Here is a 16110-nt window from a genome sequence, read left to right as displayed (position 1 = left end):
ACACGAACCTGTCGCGCACGTTCCTGGCGAGCTCGTGCGACATCTTGACGGTCTCCGTGGAGGAGCGCAGGCAGGCCGGAAGCGACCTCTGGAAAACACAAATTAAAGGTCGGTTAAGAACATAACAAAAAGCTGTGAGTTAGACGGTATGTTCATTATATAAAGTTATTTACATATATATAGTAATGAATGACCACTATAACACGGTAGATCGGTTCCGCGTTATAGGAAACGCGTTGCAGGAGTATTCTCGGATAATGCGCTTGTATAATTCACATAACGCTTTATATAAAAATATAATACATATAAAATATTATATAAGGTACCCAATATTTTTACAATTCAAAAATTAGGAACACAAATTTATTAAATACATTTAATTTCATTTTTTAACAACACGATTGACACCATGGGCAAATGTACACAAAATTAATTATAAACTGTACAAATCATTACAAATTCCACAGTCTATACAAAAATATAAATTTTGAAACTTCCGCGTTATATGGGGGAATACCCGTGTTATACGAGATATTGAGATCGCGTAATGTGAAAACGCGTTACTTATAACGCGTATACTCTTAAGTACCGTGTTATAGGGTAGATTACTGTATATACAATTTTGGTTTAAGTATTTTAATTTTGTTCTAGAAAAAGACCATATTATAGATTTTATAGATTTTGTATCAGCACTCGATTAGCCAGAAGGGGGTTTGAGAGGGGACCATTTGAGGGTTAACAGTTACCGTCGCTCTTCTGGCGCGGGACAACATTTGAACTATAAGCAAACTCACGTAGACTTCATCCCTGTAGGGGTGGCCGGAGGACACGTCCGATGAAGGCCCTTTGTTCTTGACGACCTGGAAACATTACGAGTGTAACACGTTTACGGTTGAAAGTCGTGTGCATACGTTTAAAAAATTTCGTGGAAACGGACAGGTTTTTTTTTAAATTTTTAGTAAATACTATTAAATAACGAATGACACACACATATAAACCATATTCATTGTCAAACTTTTGTTATTGCTTATTCTGTGGTCAAATTGAGAATAGGTTACTATTGTTTATCTTTAATATTATTTGCTTGGCGAAATCTGTGAATAAAGAAGTCTATTAAGTCTTTGACAATAGAATCTTAATAATGTTCAAACTTATAATTACAATTAATTATAGTGGAGTCTCGACTACTGCGGGACTAGTAGTTGTTACAAATATTTACGATTTGATCTCATAATCTATATTTGTCTGTGAGTTCTAAGTAACTCCACTTAGCAAATATTGACTGTTCAGCACGTATGTGTGCACACGTATGACGTCAGCGGGCGCCGCACCTTGGCGATCCCCTTCTGTATGCACTCCTCGAGCAGGTCGGCCGCGTCGCTCAGGTTGGAGCTGTCCGAGGTGTGTCCGTCGGAGGGCGCGGCGGGGGGCGCGGCGGGGGGCGCGGGGGCGGAGTCCACGGACAGCGCCGACAGGTTGCTGTTGCTGCCGGCCTTCGACAGTATCGCGGGCGTGTCCTCGGTGCAGTACACCCTGCAGACCTCGCCCGGGGTTTGGTTCCCTTTAAATATATATATATATTTTGAATTTTATGACCTGGTAACTAAGACCTTCAGGTCATGTCTTATTTTAATTTATATTCTTATTTTTATGAAAAATGATATTAAGGAGTGAAATGAAATGAGATGAGATGATATGGGATGAAATATAATCTCCGTAAAATGGTGGTCATTTACTGAGATTTTTTCAGTAGACTTTTTGGAGGATCCCGAGAAGTTATGTCCAGTGGCTTTGTTTCATTTTCCCACATTTGTGCACTTTCACAGATATGAAACAGTTAAAAAACCACCATTATTACACATTTAAACCTGAAGAAACACTAAATAGACAAAATAAAACAAATCACACAACTTCACTGCTCGCGTTCCCGCCAAAAAGTCCCCTTTAAATATAATATTATAATTGGAGACATGAGTGGATGAAGCGGTTAAGTACATTTTTTTAAGTTTTTTGAATTTTTACATTGAATAAAGGTGTTATGTGCCTATAAACCATATTAGACCTTGAAACTCTAAATTTAAAGGCTATTTTCAGAAATTGCATGTGATGAAGGAGATATGTACGAAGAAAAGTGTACAAGTAACAACAGTGTTTTGCCCATTTTCTCAAAATTAATAAATTGAACCATATACCCCTCATCCACTCATGTCTTCAATTGTAAGGGCGTTTTTAATTTTAACAAAACAAGCAAATGCAGTGAAGAAACCTCTTTATTAGAGTTTAAGGGGTAATTGGGAGGGAACGTTCTGACCCTTTTCATCAGAATGTGTATCCACATCTGCAAGCAGCAACCCAGAAAGACTGGCAATGCGATTTAAAAACTTATAAGCTATTTTAGAGATCTTAATTCTCTTAATGCGACAATAAATCAAGAAATTAAAATTTTAAATCACTAAACAGAATCAAACAACCCAAAAATGTATTCGTTCTTTTGTTTTGGCCTCAAATGACGTCACACGTGGTAAGGTCACGTTCGGTCGATTTACGATAATTTCTCGCGCCACATTTGCAATAACGAGTACATTTTCCAAAATTTTACATAGAAAGTTCTATTCACCTTTCGTTAATAAATTTGATGTATTCATCGATGTAGGTAGAGGATTGATTTGATCTCTGAAACGGAAAGAAAACCTCCAGTGAATACATTAAAAATTATAATAATATACATATTTATGTTTATTGGCATTTTAGGCAATGCATTCAGCCCCCCTGGTGAGTGGTTACCGTCGCCCATGGACATCAGCAATGCCACGGGCTCAGTCAAGTTGCTGCCTCCCGCGGAGTGCTGTCTGCATATCTCACTCAAGAATTTACATGTCACTGACTGAGTTACATGTGACTGACTAGTTGAGTTTACGTATTTATACATTTTTAGTATTCGACGATGGTTTTTTTTTTATTGCTTAGATGGGTGGACCAGCTCACACAGCCCACCTAGTTTTAAGTGGATACTGGAGCTCATAGACATCTACAACGTAAATGCGCCACCCACCTTGAGATATAAGTTCTAAGGTCTCAAGTATAGTTACAACGGCTGCCCCACCCTTCAAACAGAAATGCATTACTGCTAGATTACTGCTACGGTAGAAATAGGCAGGCTGGTGGTACCTACCCGTGCGGACTCCCAAGAGGTCCTACCACCAGTAATTACGCAAATTATAATTTTGCGGGTTTGTTTTTTATTACACGATGTTATTTGCTTCACCGTGGAAGTCAATCGCGAACATTTGTTAAGTACGTATTTCATTAGAAAAATTGGTACCCGCCTGCAATATTCGAACACCGGTGCATCGCTTCAACACGAATGGACCGGACGTCTTATCCTGTAGGCCACGACGACTCAGGACCCGACAATGATAATATACGTATGCTTACCTAATTTCGTTCTTCTGTATCATGTCTTCGGGATCATTCTCGAGCGCCGAACAGTTTTGATCCTCCAGTTTTTCGTTTCTCGAGAGTAGCTTCAGCGATTGCTGCCGGAATGACGTAATCAATTTTGATCAAATCCAATCAATTAGGCAATGCCGAGCTTTAGGAATACAGGTAGCCCTCCTATAACACGGTAGATACGGTAGATAGTAGAGTTCATCCATACGACCTGGAGCTCTACCATGTTATATGAGACAGAAGCCAGTACAAAAAGGAGAGGATACTATTGTTGGGTATTTAAGCCTTTCGATATTCTAATTTGCGGGTAGGTTGCGCGTCAACAATGTAACAATTGAGGGAAGGGGACCGGGGTAACAATTGAGGAAGGCGGGGGGACGGGGGATAACAATTGCGGGAGGGGGGCGGGGGTAACAATTGGGGGAAGGGGCACGGGGGGGAGGACTGCAACGAAGAGTAGTGGCCTTTGCTCTCCCCACAGACGTTAGAGTTACATAGGCTAGGCTAGTTAGACCTGGTGAGTCGTACCACTTAGTTAGTATGTTAGCTATAACATAGATTAGTGAATCAGTTTTAAGTTAGATACATAATAAATTAGAGTTAACTCTTACGCTATCAAGAACGTTAAAAAACTCGCAGTAAGCGCTCTGACGCTACAACAGCGGGACGTACCTTGTTGTGCCTGTCCTCGTCGTCGATGGTCAGGCTGCTGAGGCTGGTGTTGGCGGAGAACTGGGCCGGGGTGTGTTCCACCACAAACCGGGACACGCGCTCCTCAAACACCGAGCCCGCGCACTCCGCCCCGGACACCTCTGTGACAGACACGTCAGATACACAAAGTTCTCTGTGATCCCGGATGACCGTGGTAATGAGTTTCCAAATAGTATTTATTTCGACAATAGTTATTTGTGCGATTGCATGCAGCAGAGTTGCGAATGTTGCGATGGATGTGTGGAGTAACGAGAACGGATAGAATACGGAATGAATATGTTAGAGGAAGTCTGAAAGTGGCACCTGTGACAGAGAAGCTGAGAAGTGCGCGTTTGGGATGGTATGGACATGTGATGAGACGAAATGAAAAGGTAGATCTAAGAAGAAATGGATGGATTGCGTGAAAGACTATATGGGTTAGAGGGGAGCGAGTGAGTGAAATTTAGCGTTATGCCAAAGTAACTATTCCACGCGGACGGAGTCGCGGGCAAAGGCTAGTTGGTTATAAAATTAAATTGGTGGATATTAAAAAGTAAAGTTTCAATGATGAGGGCGGACGTACCTTGCGGCGGCGAGGGGGGCGCGGGCGGGGGGCGGCGCGGGGACGCGGGGGCGCTGCCGCCCGGCGAGTCCGGGATCTCACTCGGAGAGATGCAGCCCGATGTCAGTCGACTGTACACCAAAAGCTTTAAGATCACGAGGTATTTACTTGCAAAAACATATAGTTTAGGATTTTTTTAATAAGCCAATACAACTAAAAATCATAGTTCTTCCAGCAAGACTCGCAGTGTCGCAGCACAGTAAATAATAACAAAGAAAAAAGATAGTGGTATTATTATTTATCAAACTATGAATTCGGCTATAGTTAAACAATAATTACACGTTTCTTGAAGACATTACAACCAAACTGTATAACAGAAAGCTATAAATTCCGGCAAAAAAATATGGTGTGCGTGCAACTTGGTGCACGTGAAAGAAGTGAAACTTCTTTTTCGGTGTATTGTGATTTTCTTCATTCTTCATCCATAAATCAAATTTCTCTTGTAATAGGGAATGCTGTGTATAAGAGAAACGACCTAGCTCTTCCCTCTCTCCACGGTCGAGTGGTTCGCGAAACGCTGTCTATTTTCACACCCTCGCTCTTTCTAAATTGTATCCTTTCTCTCTAGCCGTAACGAATCTGTCGCGAATTAAATTTTACTCTCAACGTGCCTCAAGAAGTTTCACTTCAAAAACAAATTTCTTAGATAACATAGATCCCGAACTCACCTAACTTCCGAGACCACGGAACCCTGGTCGTCCTGCTGGGAGCACTCGGGTAGGGATCCCAACGAGCTGGACCTGGAGAACATGAGGGGCGTGTCCTCGACGAACCGCTGCTGCGGCGACGAGGTCCGGACCGAGGTCTGTCCCGACGTTGCCGCTTGGGTGGCGATCGCTACGGGCTCGCTTGCAAATGTCACCGCTTTCGAACCTAACGGGTATTACGATGTGTACAGTAATAACACGCCCGATGTATCAAGCGATGCGACTCCTGAGCTAGTCATTTCGGATGCTCCCGATCCACTGCTTTTAGGTACCTCAAGCACCGGTCATCGTTCTTGTCGAACCCGTCGCTTGCGAAGAACTCGACGAGCAAATTAACCCACAGACACAGCCCACTGAGTTTCTCGCTGGATCTTCTCAGTGGGTCGCGTTTCCGATCCGGTGGTAGATTTCGCGAAGCACGGCTCTTGCTAGGATTCCTGTTAGCAACGTCGTCAGGTTTGAGCCTCGTAAGCTCACCTCCTAGTTAAGGTTACGCTGAAATAGCCTCTCAAGGCTATCAGATTAGGTAGGTAAAAAAAATTTACCTGAGCTGGTAGCCTTGAGATGCTATGCCAGCCAGAGTAGGTGATCTCACGGGGCTCTAACCTAAGGACGTTGCTAACACGAATCCTAGCAAGAGCAGTGCTTCGCTGAATCTACCACCGGATCGGAAACGCGAACCTACTGAGAAGATCCGGCGAGGAACTCAGTGGGCTCTGTCTATAGGGGGGATGCGACAATACCGTGCTTCAAATATCACAGGCAAGTACTAATCTTTTAAAGTAAATACGTTATTAGTAAGTATTCACAAATGTGTATGTAATGAAAATCGTATACATAAAGAAACATATCGAGCGATTCGACCGTGTCGATGTTCAAATCAATTTTTCTAATTAAATACGTACTTAACAAATGTTCGCGAACTACTTTCACGGTGAAGGAATAACATCGTTTAATAAAAATGTAACCCGTAAAATTATAGTTTGCCTAATTAGTGGTGGTAGGACGTCTTGTGGGTCCGCGCGGATAAGTACCACCACCGTGCCTATTTCAGCCGTGAAGCAGTAATACGTTCCAATTTGAAGGGTGGGGCAGCCGTTGTAACTAAATTTGAGACCCTAGAACTTATATCTCAAGGTGGGTGGCGTATTTACGTTATAGATATCTATGAGCTCCGCTAACCACTTAACACTAGACGGGCCGTAAGTTCGTTCACTAATCTAAGCAATAAAAACAAAGTAAATATATATTATATTAAAATTGGATCCTAGCTCTTCACGTCCTATGTGTTGTGTATATAAAAGCCCATTTAAAGTACAACTACAAGATAATTAACTAATTTAATAGCAGCTACATTTTGGTAGGAGGATTCTTTACCTTCTTTGTTGCCGGAACTGCTTGTGTTGGGTTCCGGTGGACTGGGCTCCACGTTGATGGTCGCCATTGCGTTTCTTTTCGCTAAGCTGTCTTCCTCGGTCGGCTCACCAAGACTGCTGAGGGAACTGACCCTTGAAAAGTACCCGGGAGTGCCTTCGTCACAATAATTTACCGGCTTCTCTGGACTTATCATTCCTGAACTGAATTTCGTATCGAAGACTTCTTGTTTCTCAATAATAGGCTCAGGTGCTGATGTTTGGGGAGTCGAAGCAGCTCTGTCGTTGTCATGACGAGGGGGATCCTCGATAGAGCATGTGTCTTTTTCATCAGAGTGCGTCATGGCTTCGAGGTTCTCTTTGACGCACGGGGGCGTTTTCAGCTTGAGCTCTTTACCGATAACTCTAAGATCTGACATAGACGTTGCTGTAGAGAATATGGCTGGGGTTTCGTATGGGGTACCTTCCGTGGCGAAGTGTTTTATCGTGTCCTCGTGGACGGAGGGACCAGGGGGCTCAGATATGTCGGAGCCCGTTTCTGACTGATGTTCAGCATAACGCAAAGAATAGTCTGTGGGTTGATCGAGATCAGTCTCTTGGTAGTCCCCAAAGCTAGAGTTCTCCTTCTTGGTATACTTCTTGGTTTCCGCTTTTGGCTTCGCGATTTCGCCTTCAGTGTTCTTCGTTTCCGAATATTTCCGACTGAAATCTATGGGTTGATCACAAGAATCCTGGTCGACGTCAAAACCGGTTTCTGTGTAGTTGGGTCTAATTTCAGTCGTACTTCTCGGAGGCGGAACGGGAGGTTGAGACGGGTAACGGATAAAGCTTTCTTTTGCTGACGATTTTGAGGATTTACATAGATCGTCGCTAGTTTCGCTCTTCATAAGATCTTTAGTTCTCGGCGTCGGTACCGGCACTTTTCCGGTTCTCGCAACTCGTTCGAACACAGAATCCGAATGTGTGCTCGTCACTGAATCTTTGCTGTCCGATTTGTTGACGCTGTTGGCACTTCCTGACGTGGAACGGGTGACCAATGCACCTTTGAGCAATGTGTTGCTGCAGCTCAAGTAACTAGCCAAGTGTGCGCTGTGACTTAAAGATATCTGTGAGGTCAACGTTCCCATGAGCGGAGAGCTTGAGGTCATTCTGTGCCTTTCCAAATTCATTGCGATTTGTCGTTCTGTTGCAGTGAAAAGATTTTTTTCTTCTCGATTACTGGTGGAGGGAGAAGTCGCTGGTTCGATGTTGTCGCACGTTTCGGCTAAATTTTGGTCTAATTCTTGTTCTAAGGCTTTCTGTTTTCTCGCTCCGAGCGTGGGTAACGCCGGTAAATTCATTGTTCTAGCTGTAGTATCTAAAGAAATGATGTGCGTTTTTCCCGGCTTCGAGTTGAGTAAATTTTTGAGGGCAGCACTTGAGCCCATCGCGATCATTTTATGTTTCGAATGAATGAGACTGCGGAGCATTGGAACCGCTCCGTGATCCCAAAGAAACTGTTGATCTTGTGGACACCTGGCGGACAAGTTCCACAAGGTGCCACACGAGTTACTGACCACCGTCAGACTAGGAGATTTGAGGTGCTGCAGCAAGACACTTAAACAATTTCTCTCCCGGAGAATTTGCCTGTAATCTTCCCGAACGGCGATGTGACTAGACACATTCCTCATTATGCCTCCCGCGTTCTCCACGATAGCTAGCGTTTTCGTTGGTGAATTGTAACTTAGCATGTCTACAAGGAAACCGAGAGCTCCGTCTACAGAACACAAGGCTACTTTGTTCATGGAGCAATGAGCTGTCAGATTCCAGAGCGCTGACAACACAGATTTTAGAGTAGCTTCCTTCTGACAAGTCATTGCCGCTTTCGTCAGGCCTTTAACGGCTCCTACTTCTCTAAGAACTTGCTTACTGTTTGTGTCGGCTCTCCAAGACAGATTTCTGAGCACAGCCGCTGTTACCTGTTGATTGAACATTACATAAAGTTATTCATTGCACTCAACTTTTTCATTTCATCTTCCACTGCCGGTTTTTTAGATTTGTTGGAATGAAATTGCTGGTAAAGCGAGCCTGTAAGCTACTAATATCTACCGCGGATACCTTAATCTATAGAATTTAAACGAATTTTTATATCTTGCAATCCAATTTGAAAAGTGGGGTAGCCAATTATGGAATAAATTGGGGATTTCGACCTCTGTCTTGATCTGCGTGATGTCTATGTACTCCGATAACTACTCAGCATCACGTTGCCCGGAGTTCGCTTTTCCCATATGTGCAATAAAAAACGGTACACAATTTTGACTTTTAGATTTCCTTGGAAACTTAGACTGGCCTACACTCCGGGTAAGTCACAGGATCTTTATCATTCTGTTCGGCTGTAAACCTATCTACTACCTCATTATCTGTCTGGAGTATTGGAATAATATCCTTATTTACCTCTCTTCCTTTAGTTTATAACTTGAGTTTTAAGAATGGGTTGCTTGCTTTACGACCCTCTACAAATTACTCATTGTCTTTAAATCAATTATAAGATTGTCTAGTGGAATGGAGAGTTCCACCTCGTGTCTCTAGATGGGCGGCAATGTCAACTCCGGCGTCTATAAGCCCCGGCAATTTTAACACCGTGAGCTCGTATTATGATTTTCGACACTAATATAAAACTGTCACAATTAGAGACAGGATATTTAATGATTTTAAATCACGTTAATTCGGTTATTGTATCACAGAATGTTCCAGAATTACGATATGATTTATTAAAGAAAATCACCTGTCGCATGTCGTCGTTGGGCGACTCCAGTTGTTCAACCAGCGCCAACATGAAGTCTTTAAATGAACACAACAACGATTTGTTGTTCCCATCACCGAACGTTAAATTGGTCAAAGTCATTCCGGCGTATTTCCTCATCGTGAGGCAGGTGTTATCATCAGTTCTGCTACCGTGAGCCGTTTGGTCACCACTAACCAGGGCAGCCAGAGCCTGCAGGCCACCCAATTGACACACAACGTGCCGGTGCTCTTCATCAAAAGACAGCTTCATCAACGCAGCGACGCTTTGACTTGGATGTTTCGTTGCGTCATCTTCAATAGCTTTCTTACCTTCCTTTTTAGCTTCCACTACATCCTCTAAAACATAACAATATTCCCTAACTTGTTCTAATAATCTCCACACCCTTGCTTCTCTTCTACCAGCCTTATCATCGGTTTGTGTATGTATTATGTTCCTTAAGGCCTTCGCGGCGCGATCTCTTGTCTCTCTCGATACTTTTGAATGAATTAATTGTACCAATAACGGAATGCATCCAGCTTGCCTCATAGCTATACAGCTCTCGACAGATCGACTCATGTCCAGTAATGGGCCGCTGAGATCTGCATTGTTTTCGGGAGATAGACTTAAAAGTGAAATCAATGAGCATACACATTCCATTTTGTTTTCTAAACTAGAAGAAGTTCTCGGTCCGTCTGTGGATCCGTTGCTAGAAAAACTACGAATGCTAGACGAATCGTGACCAGTCCACACGTCTCGCTCCCCCGGCCAAGTTCCTCTATAAAGTTGGGAAGCCCTTTTATCTCGTTCGCTTGACCGTGCTGCAGTTTCTAATCTATATTGCAACGTACTTCTGTAACTAGTTCGATGTCGATCTTCGTGGGCCGAATAACTAGTGGTTAATTTTTGCGGTTTCTTGGGCAGAGCTCCGGCCTTCTTTTGCGGATGACTGTCATCGCCATCGACATCGTCATCCAGAAAATTCGGATTGGTTATATCGCTACGTTCGTCAAATTCATCTGGGGATGGCGAATGGTCTAAGAAATGTGGTTTGGGTATGCGACATTCTATGTTTGATTTGGAGGGCGGCTGATAGTCTTCGTCAAGAAAATGCGGTCGGCGCCTGTGAGTATCATGTTCCAGGGTCTCTAGTTCTAGGGTTAGGTCTCGTGACCGCGCCTTGTCAGCTGCTTTGAATGGGGGTTTAGATATTTTAGGGTTGGTGCCTTTAGGGTCGGGCAAGCGGCGCGTATCAGGCGAGATAGGGGAGGAGGCACTTAGCCGGCCGCGAGAAGGTTCGCTGGAGGTGGAAGGGGTGCAGTCTTCACTTGCCGATGGGCCGGAGTCAGTTAACGGTGAATTCGAAGAGTCCATACTGCTCCACGGGTCTACCATTACTTCGTTCTCCAACTGAAACAATGTAAAGGAAACTATATTATTAAGAATTTTTGGGAATTAAACAAGCTTGCGAATAAGGTTAAGGCCCTTTTGACTAGTGAGGGTAAACAGCTTAATACGAAAGGTCGAACTGTATACAACGTTGATAATCCGGCCAAGGTCATCTATATTATACCAACCGATGAAGCTTAAAAGCCGTAACTCGTCGTATTTACGCAAGCTTTTTAAAACATCGGTTGCCGGGCGACGACATATGATATCGGGCGACCTTGAGGAGAAATCTTGCATCCGATATTGATTTTTCGACAGTTTTGTACAGTAACAAATAGATCTGCATACCTTTCACAGTCACGGAATACAAAAGAATCTTGAAACTAACGGAAATATGAATCATAATTTTGTAGAAAATCACAAAACCGCAGCGAGAAAGTTTTACGAAATAAAACAAAGAGTATTCCGGTTCATTACACCTCTAGAATGTGGCCGTCTCTTAAAAGCTGTTATATGAATTAAATTACTGATGTTACCGAGGGAAGTGAGTGACGGCTAAATATATTACGCATGTTACGTCATATATGGTAGCGTGAGTCATGTCTAATGGCTGTGTTGTTTATTGGTTATGTTAATGGTTTACCATGGCAGATGAATGTAGACGAACGAACTATTAACAATTAAAGACAACAATGACTATCCCATAACGCTGTCAGTACATTAATTAAGCTCTTGAATATACTGGCACCTATCAGGAAGCGACCCGAAGCTTTGAGTTTATTTAGATGTAATTTTTTCTAAAGGAAAACTTTCTCTGTCTACTGCACTTTTGATTAATTGTTGTCTTGATGATGATGAACTTTAAGCGATAAGACCGCTCACTGGACTTGATAATAACTTCCGTTAATGTGAGTTTTTTTTGTGAAGAGTCTACTTCGAAAATACTCATTACCCATTTAACTTAAGTCTTCATTAGTCTCCAAATACGATGTTGAGTACGTAGCTATTTAAAGATTTAAAATAAATGTATTAGATGGTATTTAATACATATTTGGCCCTCAAACACAGAACGAATAAATAGGGGACGGTAAGTTTTAAAATAAATATTTTTGATGGGAATAGTGCATTAAAATAAATGCTTTTGATCGGAATAGTGCATATTAATGCCCTCGAATGCAGACAAATAGGGGACGATAAGTTTTAAAATAAACGTTTTTGATGGAAATAATGCATATTAATGCCCTCGAACGCAGACGAATAGGGGACGGTAAGTGATCACCGTCGCTAATAAAAATCAGGAATACCAGTAACATAATTAGGTCGCTAAAGATTCTTTTCAAACTCCTTTTAGAACAGAACAATTGATTGTGGTAGAGTGAATGTGGAGATAGATGTATTTATTCCAGAGTCGGGTGATAGGCAGCAAAACCTTCTCAGGACATGCATGGTGGGTGAGCACAGCGGTTCAGGAAGTAAGGGTGTACCAAAAAGTCTCATATAAACATAAATTGAACAATCCGATATTTAATAATAGTGTACCTAATATCGGTCGATATTTACATGTGGTGCTCTAAGGTTTTGGCCTGAACTTTTAAAAGAAATCCTGGACATGCCGCCTCAAATTACCTCATTATTCACGGAAATCTGATACTGGTGTACATATAGTCAGACTAAGAGTGAATGAGGTCAGTTTGGAGTGGCCATTAGGCACGGAACGCAGTATTAAGATTTATTATTGCACTGTAAACTGTGACCTAAATAGTTCTATTGGATTCGCAAACCATTGTTCATACTGTTTTTGCAAAATATACAGAACATATACATTTTAATGCAAATTACAAATAGCATCGGAGAATTTCTATTGCTGTTATCGTAATGTGTTGTGATTGTCAGTGGAATGGAAAGCGAACGCTGAACGCGTCGTACACAATTAAAATGATTTAGTTAAGATTAACCCTTAGAGCGCGAACTATCGATAAATCGAGTCACTGCGTTTAAAGTGAGGAGTGTCGGAATATCGACGGAATGCTTAGTTTGATTATAGGTATAAGGCATCGACCTATACGACGCGTCATTTTTAATAAGCTAATAACATTTGTAAATAACCATTTAAAATGATTTTGCTGTGAATTTAGCATTGTTTTTTTTTAAGTTATTTTCAAAAATCCTTTAGCAATTTTTGCAAAATATATGAAAAGCAGATGAGCGCTAAAAAGGCCCACAGACACAGCTCACTGAGTTTCTCGCCGGATCTTCTCAGTGGGTCGCGTTTCCGATCCGGTGGTAGATTCTGCGAAGCACGGCTCTTGTTAGGGCCAGTGTTAGCACCACTCCGGTTTGAGCCCCGTGAGCTCACCTACACGCTAGGGTGAAGCTGATATAGCCTCTCAAGGCTATCAGCATAGGTAGGAAAAAAAGCTAAAAGGTTTAATAACAAATTCCAATAATACGATAAATTTCCAATGTCCTTTCGACATTCAACACTCGTAAGAAGGTCATCTGCACAATACGAGACGCCGGGCAGGTTCCCGTCAAACACACAATGGCGAAGCACCGGTATCCTCCCGTTACAATGGACGTCGAGTGGAAGCGACATGCACTATTGGTTCCGGTCGGAAATTTGCAATGTCTGCTTTAGAAACGGGTGTCGGGTCAAGTGGATTGTTTACGTTTGACAGTTCGCTCATACGAACGAATTCGCTATCTGCTTACCGGAGCAAATAAATAATACCAAAATCCACGGTACATGTGCGTCCCATTTATTGTTTATTTGGAGCACTCTTAATCTGAAAGACCCCCAAAAAGTTATTGATTTGTTTTAGCGTTGTAAACTGCATTTGCCTACTTAATGGTATAGAGACAGTTACAGACGTTGAAGTATTTTACGAATAAAAGCAGAGGATTGAAACTTATGATTTGACAATATATTAGATTTAAGAAAAGTCATTTAGGTAGATACAGTTAAATGAACATACACACATTATGCCGTAACTTCTTTCATAAAAAAAAAAACCACATTATACCGTGAACATTTAGACAATACATAAAGAGTAAAGAAATGACAGATCTAGTGAAATTTGACTATTTTTTTCTAAGTTTTTATACAAAAGCAAATGTACCAAATAGTCCGTTTTTATTCACAGAAAACTTACCAAATCGCTATCTTTAGAAGTTAGATCATCGAGTGGATTCCCGTTCTCCATATCCACTCCGGAATCATTGGGATCCGTTGTTCTTCTTCGTGTCACGTCACTTGTCGTCACCTCAACGTAGTTTTGTCGCAACGGATTAAAACTAATACGCAGATCGGTCGTGAAATCATCGTATAATTTGAACTGATTCGCGTTGAATTCCGTTACGTTATCCAAGAAATCATTATCGTGGCTGTCCCTTGTCGATGTTTTGGAGCGATCTGTATCGCTTTTGTACGATCTATAGTAATCGCGGGAACTCATTTTTGCACTTTGTTATATTCCTATTTATTTCATTTCTTTCGAGGAGCTCCTGGGAATAGTGTTTCGGTAAGAGCTGTTGCGTCAGTATGTATCTATTTATCTAGATGTATTGAATAGCGTCTGGCATATAGCAAACTAGTGTTGGGCAATAAATTCTATCGATATTTGAAGATCTAGTGCGTGCGTGTTTTTGGCCTAGATATGGACTATAGTTCAATAATAACTGATGTTAAATTTTATTGAAAGAGGGATCTTAGTAGAAACGATGTTTCTGTTTTATTATTTTAGTTGGAAGATAGTTTTGTTTGGTACGTTGCCAAGATGAGATGGTCTACGGATACCAAGTTTCAAGTCAATCGGATGCACGGTTCAGTAGTTATAACAGAACATCCGTAAAAACCACTGTAAATTTATATATTAGTTTAGAGTATAGATAAAAAAAATCAAATCGTAATTTCAATCATAGTTGAACTCTCTTTTCGTGTTAAACTATATCCAAGTTTAACAGTGGTAGTAGTAGTGGATGACAATAGTATTAGTAGGCCACAGTAGCGGCAGTTAAAGTAATTTATTTTCAAATTGGTCGTTCAAGATCAAGAATTGTTGTTTTGTGTCACACTTAGTAAATAAATCTATGCACTTGTGCCCATACATACGGTTTCTTTCTGTTTTATACTTTTTAAACATTACGAATTTGTATGTCCATTTCAAGAAATATTGTGTCGCAGGTATTCTGACAAAATTCACAGGTCGAGGGGTGAAAGTGGGTCGAAAGGCTATTTGCTTTTAGAGCCATTTCGCTTGATACGCGACATTTATCTTTGTAATTAAAGGTCGGTTTTATTTGGTATTCGTATCAAAAATTTTACGTTTTTAATTGAACTGCAATGAAGTTTACCACGTTCAAATAGCTGAACGAATTTTTTTGTTATATTTTTCTGTATTTCAAAATTTAAATGAATCTTCTGTAAAATTGCAAAAACGTCGCTTAAGCCGCATAGCTTTTCACTCCTCAATTTTTTTTATAGCTTAGATGTGTGGGCGAGCTCACAGCCCATCTGGTTTTCAGTGGTTACTAGAGCCCATAGACATCTACAACGTAAATGCGCCACCCACCTTGAGATATAAGTTCTAAGATCTCAGTATAGTTACAACGGCTGCCCCACCCTTCAAACCGAAACGCAGAATCACGGCAGAAATAGGCGGGGCGGTGGTATCTACCCGCGCGGACTCACAAGAGATCCTATCACCAGTAATTCTACTTCTTTTTTTTCTTTAGATCAAACGCAATGGCCAGGTTTATGCAGGGGCGGACAGCTCCAATCTCCTATCAATATCATGACTCGTGACGCCATTTTCGACAAGCACGAAGCCCATATACGTGGACCGCTAGTGATGAGAGGATACGGAGATGTTAAGGTCACAGCGATCAACAACGGACATACACGTAAACGTTCTTGTTTACTTGTGACAAACTCGGATTCACAGGAGGTCCTACCACCAGTAATTACGCAAATTATAATTTGCAGATTTGATTTTTACTACATGATGTTATTCCTTCACCGTGGACGTCATTCGTGAACGTTTGTGAAGTACGTATTTCATTAGAAAATTGGTACCCGCCTGCGGGATTCGAACACCGGTGCATCGCTAGATACGAATG

The 16110-nt window shown here is 41.6% G+C and overlaps 1 protein-coding gene across 6 annotated transcripts in view; it reads right to left on the bottom strand.

Moving 5' to 3' along the window:
- Nucleotides 1-16110, bottom strand: part of LOC114240012 (uncharacterized) — an 80492-nt gene that overhangs the window by 5023 nt on the left and 59359 nt on the right. For 4 of the 6 annotated variants that reach the window (XM_089727993.1, XM_089727994.1, XM_089727992.1 and 1 more), the window contains exons 2-12: nt 14145-14496; nt 9607-11013; nt 6847-8800; nt 5431-5635; nt 4724-4833; nt 4123-4262; nt 3436-3536; nt 2618-2673; nt 1332-1561; nt 795-860; nt 9-88 (exon numbers count right to left, since the gene is read on the bottom strand). In XM_089727993.1, the coding sequence (XP_089584119.1) occupies nt 9-88; nt 795-860; nt 1332-1561; nt 2618-2673; nt 3436-3536; nt 4123-4262; nt 4724-4833; nt 5431-5635; nt 6847-8800; nt 9607-11013; nt 14145-14447 (4652 nt within the window). In that variant the 5' untranslated portion in view covers nt 14448-14496. The remainder of the gene's footprint in view (nt 1-8; nt 89-794; nt 861-1331; nt 1562-2617; nt 2674-3435; nt 3537-4122; nt 4263-4723; nt 4834-5430; nt 5636-6846; nt 8801-9606; nt 11014-14144; nt 14497-16110) is intronic. The other 2 variants (XM_089727996.1, XM_089727997.1) reach the window with 1 other exon arrangement.

This window comes from Bombyx mandarina, chromosome 06 (genome assembly GCF_030267445.1).
Source record: "Bombyx mandarina strain Sakado chromosome 06, ASM3026744v2".
Taxonomy (NCBI): domain Eukaryota; kingdom Metazoa; phylum Arthropoda; class Insecta; order Lepidoptera; family Bombycidae; genus Bombyx; species Bombyx mandarina.
The sequence above is the reverse complement of the archived record's forward strand: the minus strand, read 5'-3'. Positions and strand labels throughout refer to the sequence as shown.